General features: G+C 43.1%; 3 protein-coding genes, 1 long non-coding RNA gene and 1 other non-coding gene across 20 annotated transcripts; 4 read left to right on the forward strand and 1 right to left on the reverse strand.

The window, feature by feature from the left end:
• Positions 1–22: 22 nt before the first annotated feature.
• LOC127917164 (uncharacterized) lies at positions 23–1,433 on the reverse strand. 4 transcript variants are annotated; one of them, XR_008096982.1, is made up of 5 exons: positions 1,266–1,433; positions 622–1,081; positions 346–529; positions 162–253; positions 23–115 (listed from the first exon to the last, which is right to left on the reverse strand). It is a non-coding gene; the product is annotated as an uncharacterized LOC127917164 (long non-coding RNA). The 4 variants fall into 4 exon arrangements; XR_008096981.1 differs by lacking the exon at positions 162–253 and having other exon boundaries at positions 392–529; XR_008096983.1 differs by having other exon boundaries at positions 115–207; positions 392–529; positions 714–1,081.
• Positions 1,434–1,510: 77 nt separating this feature from the next.
• LOC127917106 (uncharacterized) lies at positions 1,511–5,102 on the forward strand. 13 transcript variants are annotated; one of them, XM_052500519.1, is made up of 3 exons: positions 1,511–2,014; positions 2,068–2,445; positions 2,757–5,102. In XM_052500519.1, the coding sequence occupies exons 1-3, from the start codon at positions 1,868–1,870 to the stop codon at positions 2,820–2,822; spliced, it is 591 nt and encodes a 196-aa protein (XP_052356479.1). In that variant the 5' UTR covers positions 1,511–1,867; the 3' UTR covers positions 2,823–5,102. The 13 variants fall into 13 exon arrangements, with proteins under 13 accessions (XP_052356479.1, XP_052356477.1, XP_052356472.1 ...); XM_052500517.1 differs by having other exon boundaries at positions 1,512–2,014; positions 2,068–2,472; XM_052500512.1 differs by having other exon boundaries at positions 1,513–2,014; positions 2,068–2,499.
• Positions 2,596–2,671, forward strand: trnat-ugu (transfer RNA threonine (anticodon UGU)). The gene has a single exon. It is a non-coding gene; the product is annotated as a tRNA-Thr (tRNA).
• A 1,639-nt stretch (positions 5,103–6,741) lies between the features above and the next one.
• LOC118376924 (proteasome maturation protein-like) lies at positions 6,742–8,369 on the forward strand. The gene is made up of 6 exons (XM_035763736.2): positions 6,742–6,897; positions 7,345–7,445; positions 7,548–7,608; positions 7,757–7,858; positions 7,983–8,076; positions 8,166–8,369. Exons 1-6 carry the CDS (start codon positions 6,895–6,897, stop codon positions 8,231–8,233), a joined length of 429 nt encoding a protein of 142 aa, XP_035619629.1. The 5' UTR covers positions 6,742–6,894; the 3' UTR covers positions 8,234–8,369.
• Positions 8,370–11,229: 2,860 nt separating this feature from the next.
• LOC118376921 (NADH dehydrogenase [ubiquinone] 1 beta subcomplex subunit 4-like) lies at positions 11,230–13,229 on the forward strand. The gene is made up of 3 exons (XM_035763732.2): positions 11,230–11,510; positions 11,834–11,977; positions 13,070–13,229. Exons 1-3 carry the CDS (start codon positions 11,334–11,336, stop codon positions 13,130–13,132), a joined length of 384 nt encoding a protein of 127 aa, XP_035619625.1. The 5' UTR covers positions 11,230–11,333; the 3' UTR covers positions 13,133–13,229.
• Positions 13,230–13,291: the final 62 nt, after the last annotated feature.

Genomic DNA, 13,291 nt, shown 5'->3' on the forward strand with positions numbered 1-13,291 from the left:
TCATGTTTCTCTGTTCAATACACCTGAATCTGCCTTCACATCACAGTCATGTTTCTCTGCCTAATACACCTGAATCTGCCTTCACATCACAGTCATGTTTCTCTGTTCAATACACCTGAATCTGCCTTCACATCACAGTCATGTTTCTCTGCCTAATACACCTGAATCTGCCTTCACATCACAGTCATGTTTCTCTGTTCAATACACCTGAATCTGCCTTCACATCACAGTCATGTTTCTCTGCCTAATACACCTGAATCTGCCTTCACATCACAGTCATGTTTCTCTGTTCAATACACCTGAATATGCCTTCACATCACAGTCATGTTTCTCTGTCCAGTACACCTGAATCTGCCTTCACATCACAGTCATGTTTCTCTGCCCAGTACACCTGAATCTGCCTTCACATCACAGTCATGTTTCTCTGTTCAATACACCTGAATCTGCCTTCACATCACAGTCATGTTTCTCTGTTCAATACACCTGAATCTGCCTTCACATCACAGTCATGTTTCTCTGCCCAATACACCTGAATCTGCCTTCACATCACAGTCAGGTTTCTCTGCCTAATACACCTGAATCTGCCTTCACATCACAGTCATGTTTCTCTGTTCAATACACCTGAATCTGCCTTCACATCACAGTCATGTTTCTCTGCCTAATACACCTGAATCTGCCTTCACATCACAGTCATGTTTCTCTGTTCAATACACCTGAATCTGCCTTCACATCACAGTCATGTTTCTCTGCCTAATACACCTGAATCTGCCTTCACATCACAGTCATGTTTCTCTGTTCAATACACCTGAATCTGCCTTCACATCACAGTCATGTTTCTCTGCCTAATACACCTGAATCTGCCTTCACATCACAGTCATGTTTCTCTGTTCAATACACCTGAATCTGCCTTCACATCACAGTCATGTTTCTCTGCCTAATACACCTGAATCTGCCTTCACATCACAGTCATGTTTCTCTGTTCAATACACCTGAATCTGCCTTCACATCACAGTCATGTTTCTCTGCCTAATACACCTGAATCTGCCTTCACATCACAGTCATGTTTCTCTGCCTAATACACCTGAATCTGCCTTCACATCACAGTCATGTTTCTCTGCCTAATACATCTGAATCTGCCTTCACATCACAGTCATGTTTCTCTGCCTAATACACCTGAATCTGCCTTCACATCACAGTCATGTTTCTCTGCCTAATACACCTGAATCTGCCTTCACATCACAGTCATGTTTCTCTGTCCAATACACCTGAATCTGCCTTCACATCACAGTCATGTTTCTCTGCCTAATACACCTGAATCTGCCTTCACATCACAGTCATGTTTCTCTGCCTAATACACCTGAATCTGCCTTCACATCACAGTCATGTTTCTCTGCCTAATACACCTGAATCTGCCTTCACATCACAGTCATGTTTCTCTGCCTAATACACCTGCATCTGCCTTCACATCACAGTTATGTTTCTCTGCCTAATACACCTGAATCTGCCTTCACATCACAGTCATGTTTCTCTGCCTAATACACCTGAATCTGCCTTCACATCACAGTCATGTTTCTCTGCCTAATACACCTGAATCTGCCTTCACATCACAGTCAGGGTTTTGTAACTGGAAAAGGGCACGGTTTAAAGATTCTGGGTTTAAGCTCCATTCAAAGGCAGAGCATCATATCAATGCTATGTATGCTTGGAATCAGCATTAAAGGGCTATTGACAGCAACTCATCAATGTTAGATGTCAGAAATGGCGAGCGGAAAAAGAAAGTGGAGGAAAACTGTATATTACATTATAACAGTTGTTCTCCTATTAACTGCCACTCAAAATATTGTGCAGAGAGGTCATCGGGAGTCTGATGAGCAGAGAGGTCATCGGGAGTCTGATGAGCAGAGAGGTCATCGGGAGTCTGATGAGCAGAGAGGTCATCGGGAGTCTGATGAGCAGAGAGGTCATCGGGAGTCTGATGAGCAGAGAGGTCATCGGAAGTCTGATGAGCAGAGAGGTCATCGGGAGTCTGATGAGCAGAGAGGTCATCGGAGTCTGATGAGCAGAGAGGTCATCGGGAGTCTGATGAGCAGAGAGGTCATCGGGAGTCTGATGAGCAGAGAGGTCATCGGGAGTCTGATGAGCAGAGAGGTCATCGGGAGTCTGATGAGCAGAGAGGTCATCGGGAGTCTGATGAGCAGAGAGGTCATCGGGAGTCTGATGAGCAGAGAGGTCATCGGGAGTCTGATGAGCAGAGAGGTCATCGGGAGTCTGATGAGCAGAGAGGTCATCGGGAGTCTGATGAGCAGAGAGGTCATCGGGAGTCTGATGAGCAGAGAGGTCATCGGGAGTCTGATGAGCAGAGAGGTCATCGGGAGTCTGATGAGCAGAGAGGTCATCGGGAGTCTGATGAGCAGAGAGGTCATCGGGAGTCTGATGAGCAGAGAGGTCATCGGGAGTCTGATGAGCAGAGAGGTCATCGGGAGTCTGATGAGCAGAGAGGTCATCGGGAGTCTGATGAGCAGAGAGGTCATCGGGAGTCTGATGAGCAGAGAGGTCATCGGGAGTCTGATGAGCAGAGAGGTCATCGGGAGTCTGGGTGGTCCTGTAGCTCAGTTGGTAGAGCATGGTGCTTGTAACGCCAGGGTAGTGGGTTCGATCCCCAGGACCACCCATACATAGAATGTATGCACACATGACTGTAAGTCGCTTTGGATAAAAGCGTCTGCTAAATGGCATATATTATATTATTATATTAGGTCATCGGGAGTCTGATGAGCAGAGAGGTCATCGGGAGTCTGATGAGCAGAGAGGTCAGAAAGTAAAAGAAAGGGAAGTTTTTAGTCTAATTGAGATGAAACCAAAGATTTAAAGAAAAAATAACAAATGTCTTTTAGTTGAGGTACTATTACAACGAGGCCATCCACGAAATGTTTTTTACACTTTCAGTCAGCTGAAAGCTTAGATGCAGCAGGTCTCACACAAATTATAATCGATTGCCTTGAAAAACATGTTCTGGACTACAGAAATAATCTTGTGCGGCAAGGCTATGACACTGCATCCGTCATGAGCAGAAAACATTCTGGTGTGTCTGCACGGATTGAAAACAGTGCAAGATTTGCATTTTACGTGCACCGTAATGCACATTGTTTGAATTTAGTTTTTTTGTCGAGGCTGTAAAATCAGTGCCTGAGGCAGTTCACTTTTTCTGCTCTCCTGCAGAAGCTTTCTAACTTTGTATCTGGCTCGTACGTTCATCTCAAGTGGCTTGCAGTTCAGAAAGAGCTGTATCCACAGCAGCAGCCCAGGGAAGTACGGAGACTTACGGTGGGCAGGCAGATACATGGCATGCCGTAATGTGAAGGACAGGCTACCAGCAGTTCTGAGAGTGCTACAGGACATCACACTTGAAAATAGTGGTGATAGATCAGTGGAGACAAGGGGCCTTCTTTCTCAGATAGATTTACATCTCATAGGGCTTTTAGTTACCTTTTGTAAAGTGCTTGGTGATGCCAAATGTCTCTCTGACATGCTCCAATCAAGCTCTCTTGACCTAGCAAGGGCTGTGGCTCTCGTAGGTGCCCTTACAGACACATTACAGGACTACAGAAGTGAGGGTTACTATGGAAAGAGGTTGAAGAGATGGCAGAGCTCTGTGAAATAAGTGTACAAAAAGTGTGTAAAAGACAGCCTAAAACAAGCTTTTTTTAAAACAAGATTTCACAACTCATTGATGATGAGCACTGGGGGACAGAAAAATAGTGACCAACGGGATGGTGAGAGCTTCCAAAGAGCTATCTTTTATCGGGTGCTTGACGGTCTCACAGCTGAGCTGCTGAGGCGTTTTTCAAAGAATAAATGCGAGATAAGGGGTCCAGTCTCTCAACCCAAACAGTACAACATTCCTTAATGAGGAGCCTCTGTTTGCCTTCACTCAGACCTTTGAGTCAGATTTAGAGGACCTCAAACATGAGGTTCATCAAACCAGGCGGCTTCTTGATAGGAGAGAGAACAGTGGAAGGGACAGACCGTCTACTCTCCTTGACTTTGTTGTGTTTCTAGAACCTTATAAAGATGTCTTCCTATTTCCACTTTGTAAGATTTCTGTTGTTACACCAATCAGCAGTGCTTCTTGTGGGAGGAGCTTATCAGCCTTAAAACGGATTAAAACCCACCTGAGGACAACCATGGTTGACGACAGGTTAAGTCACCTCTGAATCCTCAGTGTTGAGTGAAGGAGGACAGACTCTCTCAACATGGATGAGGTTGTGAAACATTTAGCCAGTTCTCACCAGAACTGCAGAATATTGTTGTTTAAAATCTATCTAGGATAATTTGGTGCTTAGACGGTCCCTCTGGTCATGATTCAAACCTGCACTGTGTACTACCTAGTACACTGACATTCTAAAATTATAAATCTAAAAGGGTATCATGTCAAACAGGTTTAATGTGGTCTTGATGAGGCCAATTCCAAAACTTTTCTTTGCTATTTTATTTTTTTATTTTTTTTATTTCACCTTTTATTTAACCAGGTAGGCTCGTTGAGAACAAGTTCTCATTTGCAACTGCGACCTGGCCAAGATAAAGCATAGCAGTGTGAACAGACAACACAGAGTTACACATGGAGTAAACAATTAACAAGTCAATAACAAAAAGAGAGTCTATAAACATTGTGTGCAAAAGGCATGAGGAGGTAGGAGAATAATTACAATTTTTCAGATTAACACTGGAGTGATACATGATCAGATGGTCATGTACAGGTAGAGATATTGGTGTGCAAAAGAGCAGAAAAGTAAATAAATAAAAACAGTATGGGGATGAGGTAGGTAAAAATGGGTGGGCTATTTACCGATAGACTATTTACAGCTGCAGCGATCGGTTAGCTGCTCAGATAGCAGATGTTTGAAGTTGGTGAGGGAGATAAGTCTCCATTAGTTAACATAATATATATGAGCATAAATATGATACTGTAAATTTGTAATATTGATGGGCATCAAAATAATTTTTCTTTTTCAAGTCCATTTCTGCTTGATGCCTGGTATGTCAAATTGCAGTGTGGTTTTTTTGTAAATTTACTTTTTTTTGTAAATAAACTATGCAATTTTTGTAACACACAAATGTTGTTTTATCTCATTGGTGCTTGAGCTTTATTTTCTGAAAATATTTAGGATGTTCAACACTTATGGACCCATATTTTATATTAATTAAAACAGAGTGACCCAAGTTTCTGCAGTGTGTGTGTGTGTGTGTGTGTGTGTGTGTGTGTGTGTGTGTGTGCGTGTGAGAGAGAGAAATCGGGCTGCAGTTCCGAGGTAGAGACACTGACTATTCCTAGTACGTTAACGAGTTCTAGTGAACTAACCCTTCTGGACCTCACAATCTGCTACATTGAGTTCTGAGTTCTAGTGAACTAACCCTTCTGGACCTCACTATCTGCTACATTGAGTTCTAGTGAACTAACCCTTATGGACCTCACAATCTGCTACATTGAGTTCTAATGAAATAACCCTTATGGACCTCACTATCTGCTACATTGAGTTCTAGTGAACTAACCCTTATGAACCTCACAATCTGCTACATTGAGTTCTAGTGAACTAACCCTTATGGACCTCACAATCTGCTACATTGAGTTCTAGTGAACTAACCCTTATGGACCTCACAATCTGCTACATTGAGTTCTAGTGAACTAACCCTTCTGGACCTCACAATCTGCTACATTGAGTTCTAGTGAACTAACCCTTCTGGACCTCACAATCTGCTACATTGAGTTCTAGTGAACTAACCCTTATGGACCTCACTATCTGCTACATTGAGTTCTAGTGAACTAGCCCTTATGGACCTCACTATCTGCTACATTGAGTTCTAGTGAACTAACCCTTATGGACCTCACTATCTGCTACATTGAGTTCTAGTGAACTAACCCTTATGGACCTCACAATCTGCTACATTGAGTTCTAGTGAACTAACCCTTATGGACCTCACAATCTGCTACATTGAGTTCTAGTGAACTAACCCTTCTGGACCTCACAATCTGCTACATTGAGTTCTAGTGAACTAACCCTTCTGGACCTCACAATCTGCTACATTGAGTTCTAGTGAACTAACCCTTATGGACCTCACTATCTGCTACATTGAGTTCTAGTGAACTAGCCCTTATGGACCTCACTATCTGCTACATTGAGTTCTAGTGAACTAACCCTTATGGACCTCACTATCTGTCACATTGAGCATTTGGTATAGAGAGAGGCTCAGAGATATAGGATCAGTCATGATGTATCATATGCAGAGGCCGTAAAATAGGTTAGTAGAACTACAGTGTGGACTGATGGAGCTTACATGGACATACCTGTAGTAAGTGGACCTACTGTCGGCTGGTGCTTCTGATGGCCGAGGCCTGTTCAGAAATCTTGCGCTCATAAATGTGCAGTGCCAAAGGACACCTCGACAGTCAATAAAGTTGACTTTCTAGCTTTTATTTGTAAGGTTGTCAGTACGACAGTACGGGTTGTGGAAAGCAGAAATGCCAGGTTGAAGGTTATTGTGGAGAAGAGATATTGGGGTTAACAGATGTTACTGTTGAAATGGTTATTGACATGCTGAACAATCCTATGGGTGGATTGTTTCAGCATGATATAGATCAAGTTTAATGGGGTTGGGGAGGATGTGGTAGAAGTTAGGAATTTATTTGGTTTTGAATTGTATTTTCATGGTAGGACATAATAGGACAGATCATGGTTGATCGTAAATTCCAGCACAGTAGGTGGCGGCATGCACTTTTAACGTGTGTTTGCGGACCGCCATGACATCATAGAAGAAGAAAAATAAGTGACGTCATACTAACGCGACCCTGAACGGAAGTTTTGTACTAAAAGTGGAAACAGCCGCATCACAGGGACAATGGTAGCTATCAAATTACTAACATTTGTTGTTTTATTCATACATTAAATGTGTAAAATGTATAGTTGATAGATAGCTATGTTGTCTATACGAAATACCAATGAATCGTGGGGTTGTATTAATGTATTGCTTGCTGTATTTGTAGAGATGTTTGGATTTTGATTAGTCACTCATGCCGGTGAACTAGATAAAGTTAGCGCGTTATTAGTAGCGATGATGTCCAACGTTAGCTCTAGCTAGCTATTTGTGTTTGTTTGTGTCAGTTTTTGTTGGGTTAATTCATCTAAACTAGCGCTAATAATCTTGCCTATCCTTTGCTTCGTGCCAGCTAGGTAGTTAAGTAGCAGTTCTCAGCTGTTTGGGATGCACTAAAGTGTTAGCTAGTAGGTAACGTTAGTCATCATGCCTCTACTATAATGCTAACTGGGTTGTTATTTTGTTCGTCTCCAGAATACTCGTGGACTACGATCACAGCTTAAGGACAGTGTCCCGGTGACGGGCATGGGTCAACAGGTTGGGGCTTATGGCGTCCAGGACACACTCAGGAGCGGGTGAGAGAACTGTCTCTGCTGGACACTCATTCAACTCAAAGTATGTAACGTTAACTATATAACAGTTTGTGAGACATAACTGATAGTTGAACTCTCTCTCAGGTTCAGCAGTGTGAAAAATGAGCTGCTCCCCAGCCATGCGCTGGAGCTGTCAGAAAAGAATGTGAGTGACACAATACGCTGTTCTGAGCTAAAGGCTAGGTATATGTTCTGGGAGTTAATACAAGTCTTCAGGTCTCATACAACTTTTCTTGAATAAAACACTAATGCTACTTTAGCTCCAACATTGACTTTTGTACTCTCCCTTGCAGTTTCAGCTGAACCAGGACAAGATGAACTTCTCCAACCTCAGAAACATCCAGGGCCTCCACGCTCCCCTGAAACTGCAGATGGAGTACAGGGCAGCCAGACAGGTAGACACACATGTCTCTCTGATCTTCATTGAAAACAAAGAATAGTGATGGTGAAAATGCAATAAGCAACTTTCCCACTTATCCCTTACCACTTTCCCTGTCCCTTCTCTCTCTCCCTTCTCAGATCCAGCGCCTTCCGTTCCTGCAAAGCTCACACCTGGCCCTGGACACTCTCAAAGGGAACGATGAGAGCATCAGCTTTGAGGACATCCTCAACGGTAAGAGACACTGTATACAGACGAGACAACAGCAGAAAGAAGTTAAACTAATGTGAACTTAGCACTATTTTGTGTCCATCTCCCTGCAGACCCATCCCAAAGTGAGATGGTGGGTGAGCCCCACATCATGATGGAGTATAAGCTGGGCCTGATGTGAGAGCTGTCAGACCCCCGGATGTTTGTGTTTACCCTCTGTTCACTTCCTAATATAAAACAGCACTCAAGACTTTCGTATCGTTGGATTCCTTTGTTTCCAATAAATCCTAAAACTCAACCATGTTGTTGATCTATTACAGGTGTGTGCTAGTGTTTTTGGTGTATGCTTGCCTGTTCACTGAATTTATAGAAATACACACTTAAGCATAAGATGCATTGCAACTTTTAAGAAAACTCTTATGAATCTTATCCATCATGACAATACACGTCTGTCAGATGCCCTTGACTGTTGGTCCCCCCTTGTGGTACAAAAAAACACTGCACCAGGTCCTCGTGCTTCGGCACACGCGCCACTTGCGGTCACGTCCAATCTACCACCCTCACCTCGTACCCAACGACTGCCAGCATCCGGCCTGACGGGGCAGAAAGCCATCCAGTTGCTAGGCTGCATCCCAGTCTCCATAGTGAACACATCTGTTGACATCACACAGCATGACAGAGTCATGGGAATTGCAGTACGAGGTCACCAGTGGGGCTGAGTGAGATGTGGTTGATGGAGCTGCGGAAGCCATAGAATGTCTAGGCGCGTGGCGGTCCGGGTGTCCCACAAGGACAGTCTTTGGCCAAGGAGGTGGACAGGCTAGGGGAGGAACTACACTGTTGATAGAACCAGTGTGGCTGTGTAGCGGCACCTCTCACTCTGCAGGTCCCACACCTTTATAATATGGATAATCATGTCTACAAATATGATGGAACACATTACCTCAACACAGCATGTGTGTGCCAAGTTTGGTGGAAGAACAGGAAATATTTATTTCCAAACAAACCTTAACTGTGTCATTAAGGGAGCAGGAGGCCACAAAGTCTCCTCCGGAATGGAAGGAGCAGCCCCAAGTGGCTCTCTGGGGTCAGCACACAGCGGCCCTCAGAAAGGTCCCATATCTGGAACCTGGAGTCCCACCAGTGGCCCCTAGCTTAGCCCAGTCAGGGTGGCAGTTAGCCCCAGAGAGCCGTCGCTGTGCCCTGGCCTGTTGAAATCAGCTCTCCTTCAGGAAGCCTCCAGAGCTGGTCGTCACCAGCCGAGGCAACCACTAGTTTGCTTGGGTGTAGAGCCAGGTAGCTGACAAGCAGGTTGTGGGCCAAGAGATGTTTTATTGTGAAAAAAGTAAACAGTAACTTTATCATACATTTAGTAGTTTGAGTTACTATTAGGGATATAAAATGCCTTGATACATAAAGGGTGAGCAGGGTATTCATCACATCTTACCTTGTGTCTTCATCTTTCTAATATCTTCAGTCTTTTCTTCTCCTGACCCACTCACCTGTACTGGAGACGGTGGAAATCTCAGGCTTTTTGGAGCTTGTCCCGCTGCTGAGGCTGTTTGTCTGTGTTTTTCATCTCGCTGTAATGAAATGGTTTTGAGTGTACACATCTGGAACTAGCCCCACATCCTCTGCATTAAACAGACATTTGTGCACCATCTCATTCCACTCCGTTTGAAAGCAGTTCATCGTTTTGGATATGCCCATGCTGATAAGGAAGTTGGGTGGAAAGTCATTGACCTCTTCGGGTGGGACTTACCTGTTTTGCATGTTATTTTGGTATTAATACATGTCACATATCAATTTGCAAACAATGTAAAAAAAAAATAATAATAGTAATTGAGTTACTAAAGCCACATACAAACATGGTCTCTTTTTGCTTTCTTGAGTAAGGCAGCTCCAGAATGCAGGTGTTTCAGCCTGGCTTGTTATGTTATATCTACAGTAGCTTTGATTGGACTGATCATGTCAACATCATACTTTCAAAATCTTAGCTAGCAGACATCACCATGAATCAAGGTGACAATCTTGATTGGCATATATTATTATTATATATATTATTATTATATTATTACAATCTTCTGGCAAATCCTTTTTAATCCTTGTCATATGAAGATAAATAATGAAGAGAAATTATAGATCAAATGTATCGGTGCTCATCGGACATAAACATTACACAACAAGTTGCAAATTCAACAATGAGTGGTTTGGAAGGAATCGATGACAAGTGGCTAACTACAAGCATTGTAAAGAAATCACTAGCCTGCTATTCAATGGAGGGGCTGTGTGGTCCAAAATCTGGGATTAAGTGTCTCTTTAACAAGTTTAAAATGGTAAACATTTAACATTGGCCATGCTGTCAATGAAGCATGATTTGTGCCACACTCAAAACAATTGCTAACTCGTAACTGCAAAAACTTGACTTCAGTGAGTTCAAGACAACTGGCAATTCTGGAGAAAAAATTAGCTCCAACTGGGAAATGTGTTTTGAACGGTCATCCATCTAGGAATTGTAAGTCGGGAACTTGGGCCTCTTTATTTGAGATTCGGCCTGAAGATCAATGACGTCAATATGATTCAACCTTGTTTTTTATCCCCAAGTTCACAGTTGTCTTGAAAGCACCATAAATCCAGAGAATGCCAAACTTTGATGACAAAATTTGCCCAAAAAGGACTGCAAAGCCACCTTCCTGTTCAAGTGAGCACAGCACAACAAGGTGAGTCCAAAAATGACTTGTATGCTGCTGCATAAATGATGTAATATGCCAGGGATATATTTATACATGTAGCCTATGACCTGTTTTAGAGAAATGTAATCATCACATTTTGTAAGAGCTTTCATTGTCCACTTATATGCACCCTTTATTTATCCTACAGTTCTGACTTGGTGTACAGGGAGAACACTAAGAAAGGCACATGTTTGAATTCTGCTGCTGTACATTTCAAAAGTGCTAAACAAATAGTTATATTGACTATGTCCGTCCTAGCTCGCTCATGAATGTCTTCATCGAAGTTACGGATTGTCTTATCTGCTTGTCATCCCCTTATACCATAGTTTGTACATCTCAATTGTCAATAGAAACCACATTTATTTAAGCAAGTCAGCCATATCAGCTATGTTTTTTTTAAAGGCATTAAATTGGGCTGAATGAATTGTTTCGCTGCCAGACAAGGCTCCACTGACGGAGGAAAACTCTGCTGCTGGAAGAGAACGCGATACTTTGTGGTTATCTAATCTCGTTGTCTGTCTCTACGGTCATTGGTCTCTACTCACAAACATGGCGGATTACCGCGAAGCGCCCTTGGCCACTCGGCCAAAAACGTTGGACCCAGCTGAATATTTCAACCTTTCGCTGGACCAGAGACGTGCCGAGGAGGAGAGGGCTGGTTTAAGGGCCCAGCTGAAGAGACAATATCAGATGCAACTAAACAACCCGCACAGAAAAGAGCTTATTGTAAGTAGAGTGAGCTAACATGCTAACGCTAGCTAGCTTGCGAATGTCAGACCCCCAGTTCACCCAGGGGTAATGCTATTGATGGTGTTTGCTAACTAATGTTACTTTTGTTGATGTGACCTTGATGTTACTATTTCGGAATAAGTTTGCTATTTAAACTCATGTGTGATGCATTGTTCTATTCAGTTAATTGTATTCTGGGGGAACATGACTGTTTCTGAATTCAACCGTTTTTGCCACGATAGTAATTGACTGCATTAAGACTGGCACCCACTCTCAGAGAATGGCCATCATTATTGACATGCTGTTTTTTGTGCTTACAGGAAGACCCTGCCTTGACACGCTGGGTGTATGCACGCACCAACCCCTACAACCACTTCAGAGCCACCAAGAAGACGTCGCTGCTAGGTGGGCTCTTTGGAGTGGTTCCCCTCTTCGTCCTGTACTACGTTCTGAAGACGGACAGGGTATGGATGAGATGACACCAACCCTTATCCTACGTGTTCCCTGACATTAGGAGTCTGTTTCAAATCCACCCTAGCCTTTATACCAAGTCAAGATCACTTTGAGTCAAAATACAAAAAAAATCTACCACTCAGGTTTTTTAAATTTTTAAACATGACTTAAACGTAAGCAACTCAATATTAGGAAAGTGTTCCTACCTATATTATGAAGGCAAACTTGTACAGGGCCACCAGACTGCCCACTAAGGTCATCCATTGAACAGACACATTTGCTGTCTAATGCTGAAGTGATTGGAGTATGAGCCCTCAGACAGAGCCAGTAAATTCATCTTAGCTCATCGACATGGTGAAATCATTTTTGCATTATTGGAAGCAAATACACTTTGAAGCTTTGTCTGACTCCATAATAGTTTCAAGATTTCTGCCAAATATTTAAGTCCGGGAGAAGCCTAGCATGTGTTCTAAGTTCATCTTCTACTCACCATTCTTTGTGACAGTCTACATGGTGTAACAGTATAACTTTAGACCGTCCCCTCGCCCATACCCGGGCGCGAACCAGGGACCCTCTGCACACAACAAGTCACCCACGACGCATCGTTACCCATTGCTCCACAAAAGCCACGGCTCTTGCAGAGCAAGGGGAACTACTACTTCAAGGTCTCAGAGCAAGTGACGTCACCGATTGAACCGCTAACTGTTTCACATCCGTTACAATGGCACCACCATTGTTATTAAGAGCCTCTCTCTGAATCAGAGAGCTGTCACAGACCTGGGTACTGAGGCTCACACTGTGCTGTAATTTCTCTGCTATTTCTCCACTGCGAGGAAGAAAAACAACCCTGTATTTATTCACGAGACATTAGTTCATATTATAAACACGCCACCAAGAGGTTGCTTAGAGCAGGGCTTCCCAAACAGTCTTTTTGGTTTTAGCTAAGCACGACACAGCTAAGTCGAATAACTTATTATCAAGCTTTGATTATTTAAAACAGCTGTGTAGTGCTAGGGGCAGAAATTAGTCTGGGAAACCCTGGCTTAGGTGACAATGCTTTCTCTCTGTTGCCATCGTAACCTCATTTAACCCCCCGTCTGCAGGACAAGAAGGAGGAGCAGATCAAAGCTGGGACCTACGACCGCAAGTTCAAGCTCGCCTACTGAGTTTGCTCATTGCAGACCTCCATTGTAAAGTATTGTAGATTTAATGTCAGTGTGTATCTGTTGACTGAATAAAATGTCCTTTTGTTGAAAAAGCAAATCACTGCCTGTCATTAAACATACATGGGCTGTGAGTGACATGAGCAGCAGAGTGGTGAAAAC

This window comes from Oncorhynchus keta, chromosome 4 (assembly GCF_023373465.1).
Source record: "Oncorhynchus keta strain PuntledgeMale-10-30-2019 chromosome 4, Oket_V2, whole genome shotgun sequence".
Taxonomy (NCBI): Eukaryota; Metazoa; Chordata; class Actinopteri; order Salmoniformes; family Salmonidae; genus Oncorhynchus; species Oncorhynchus keta.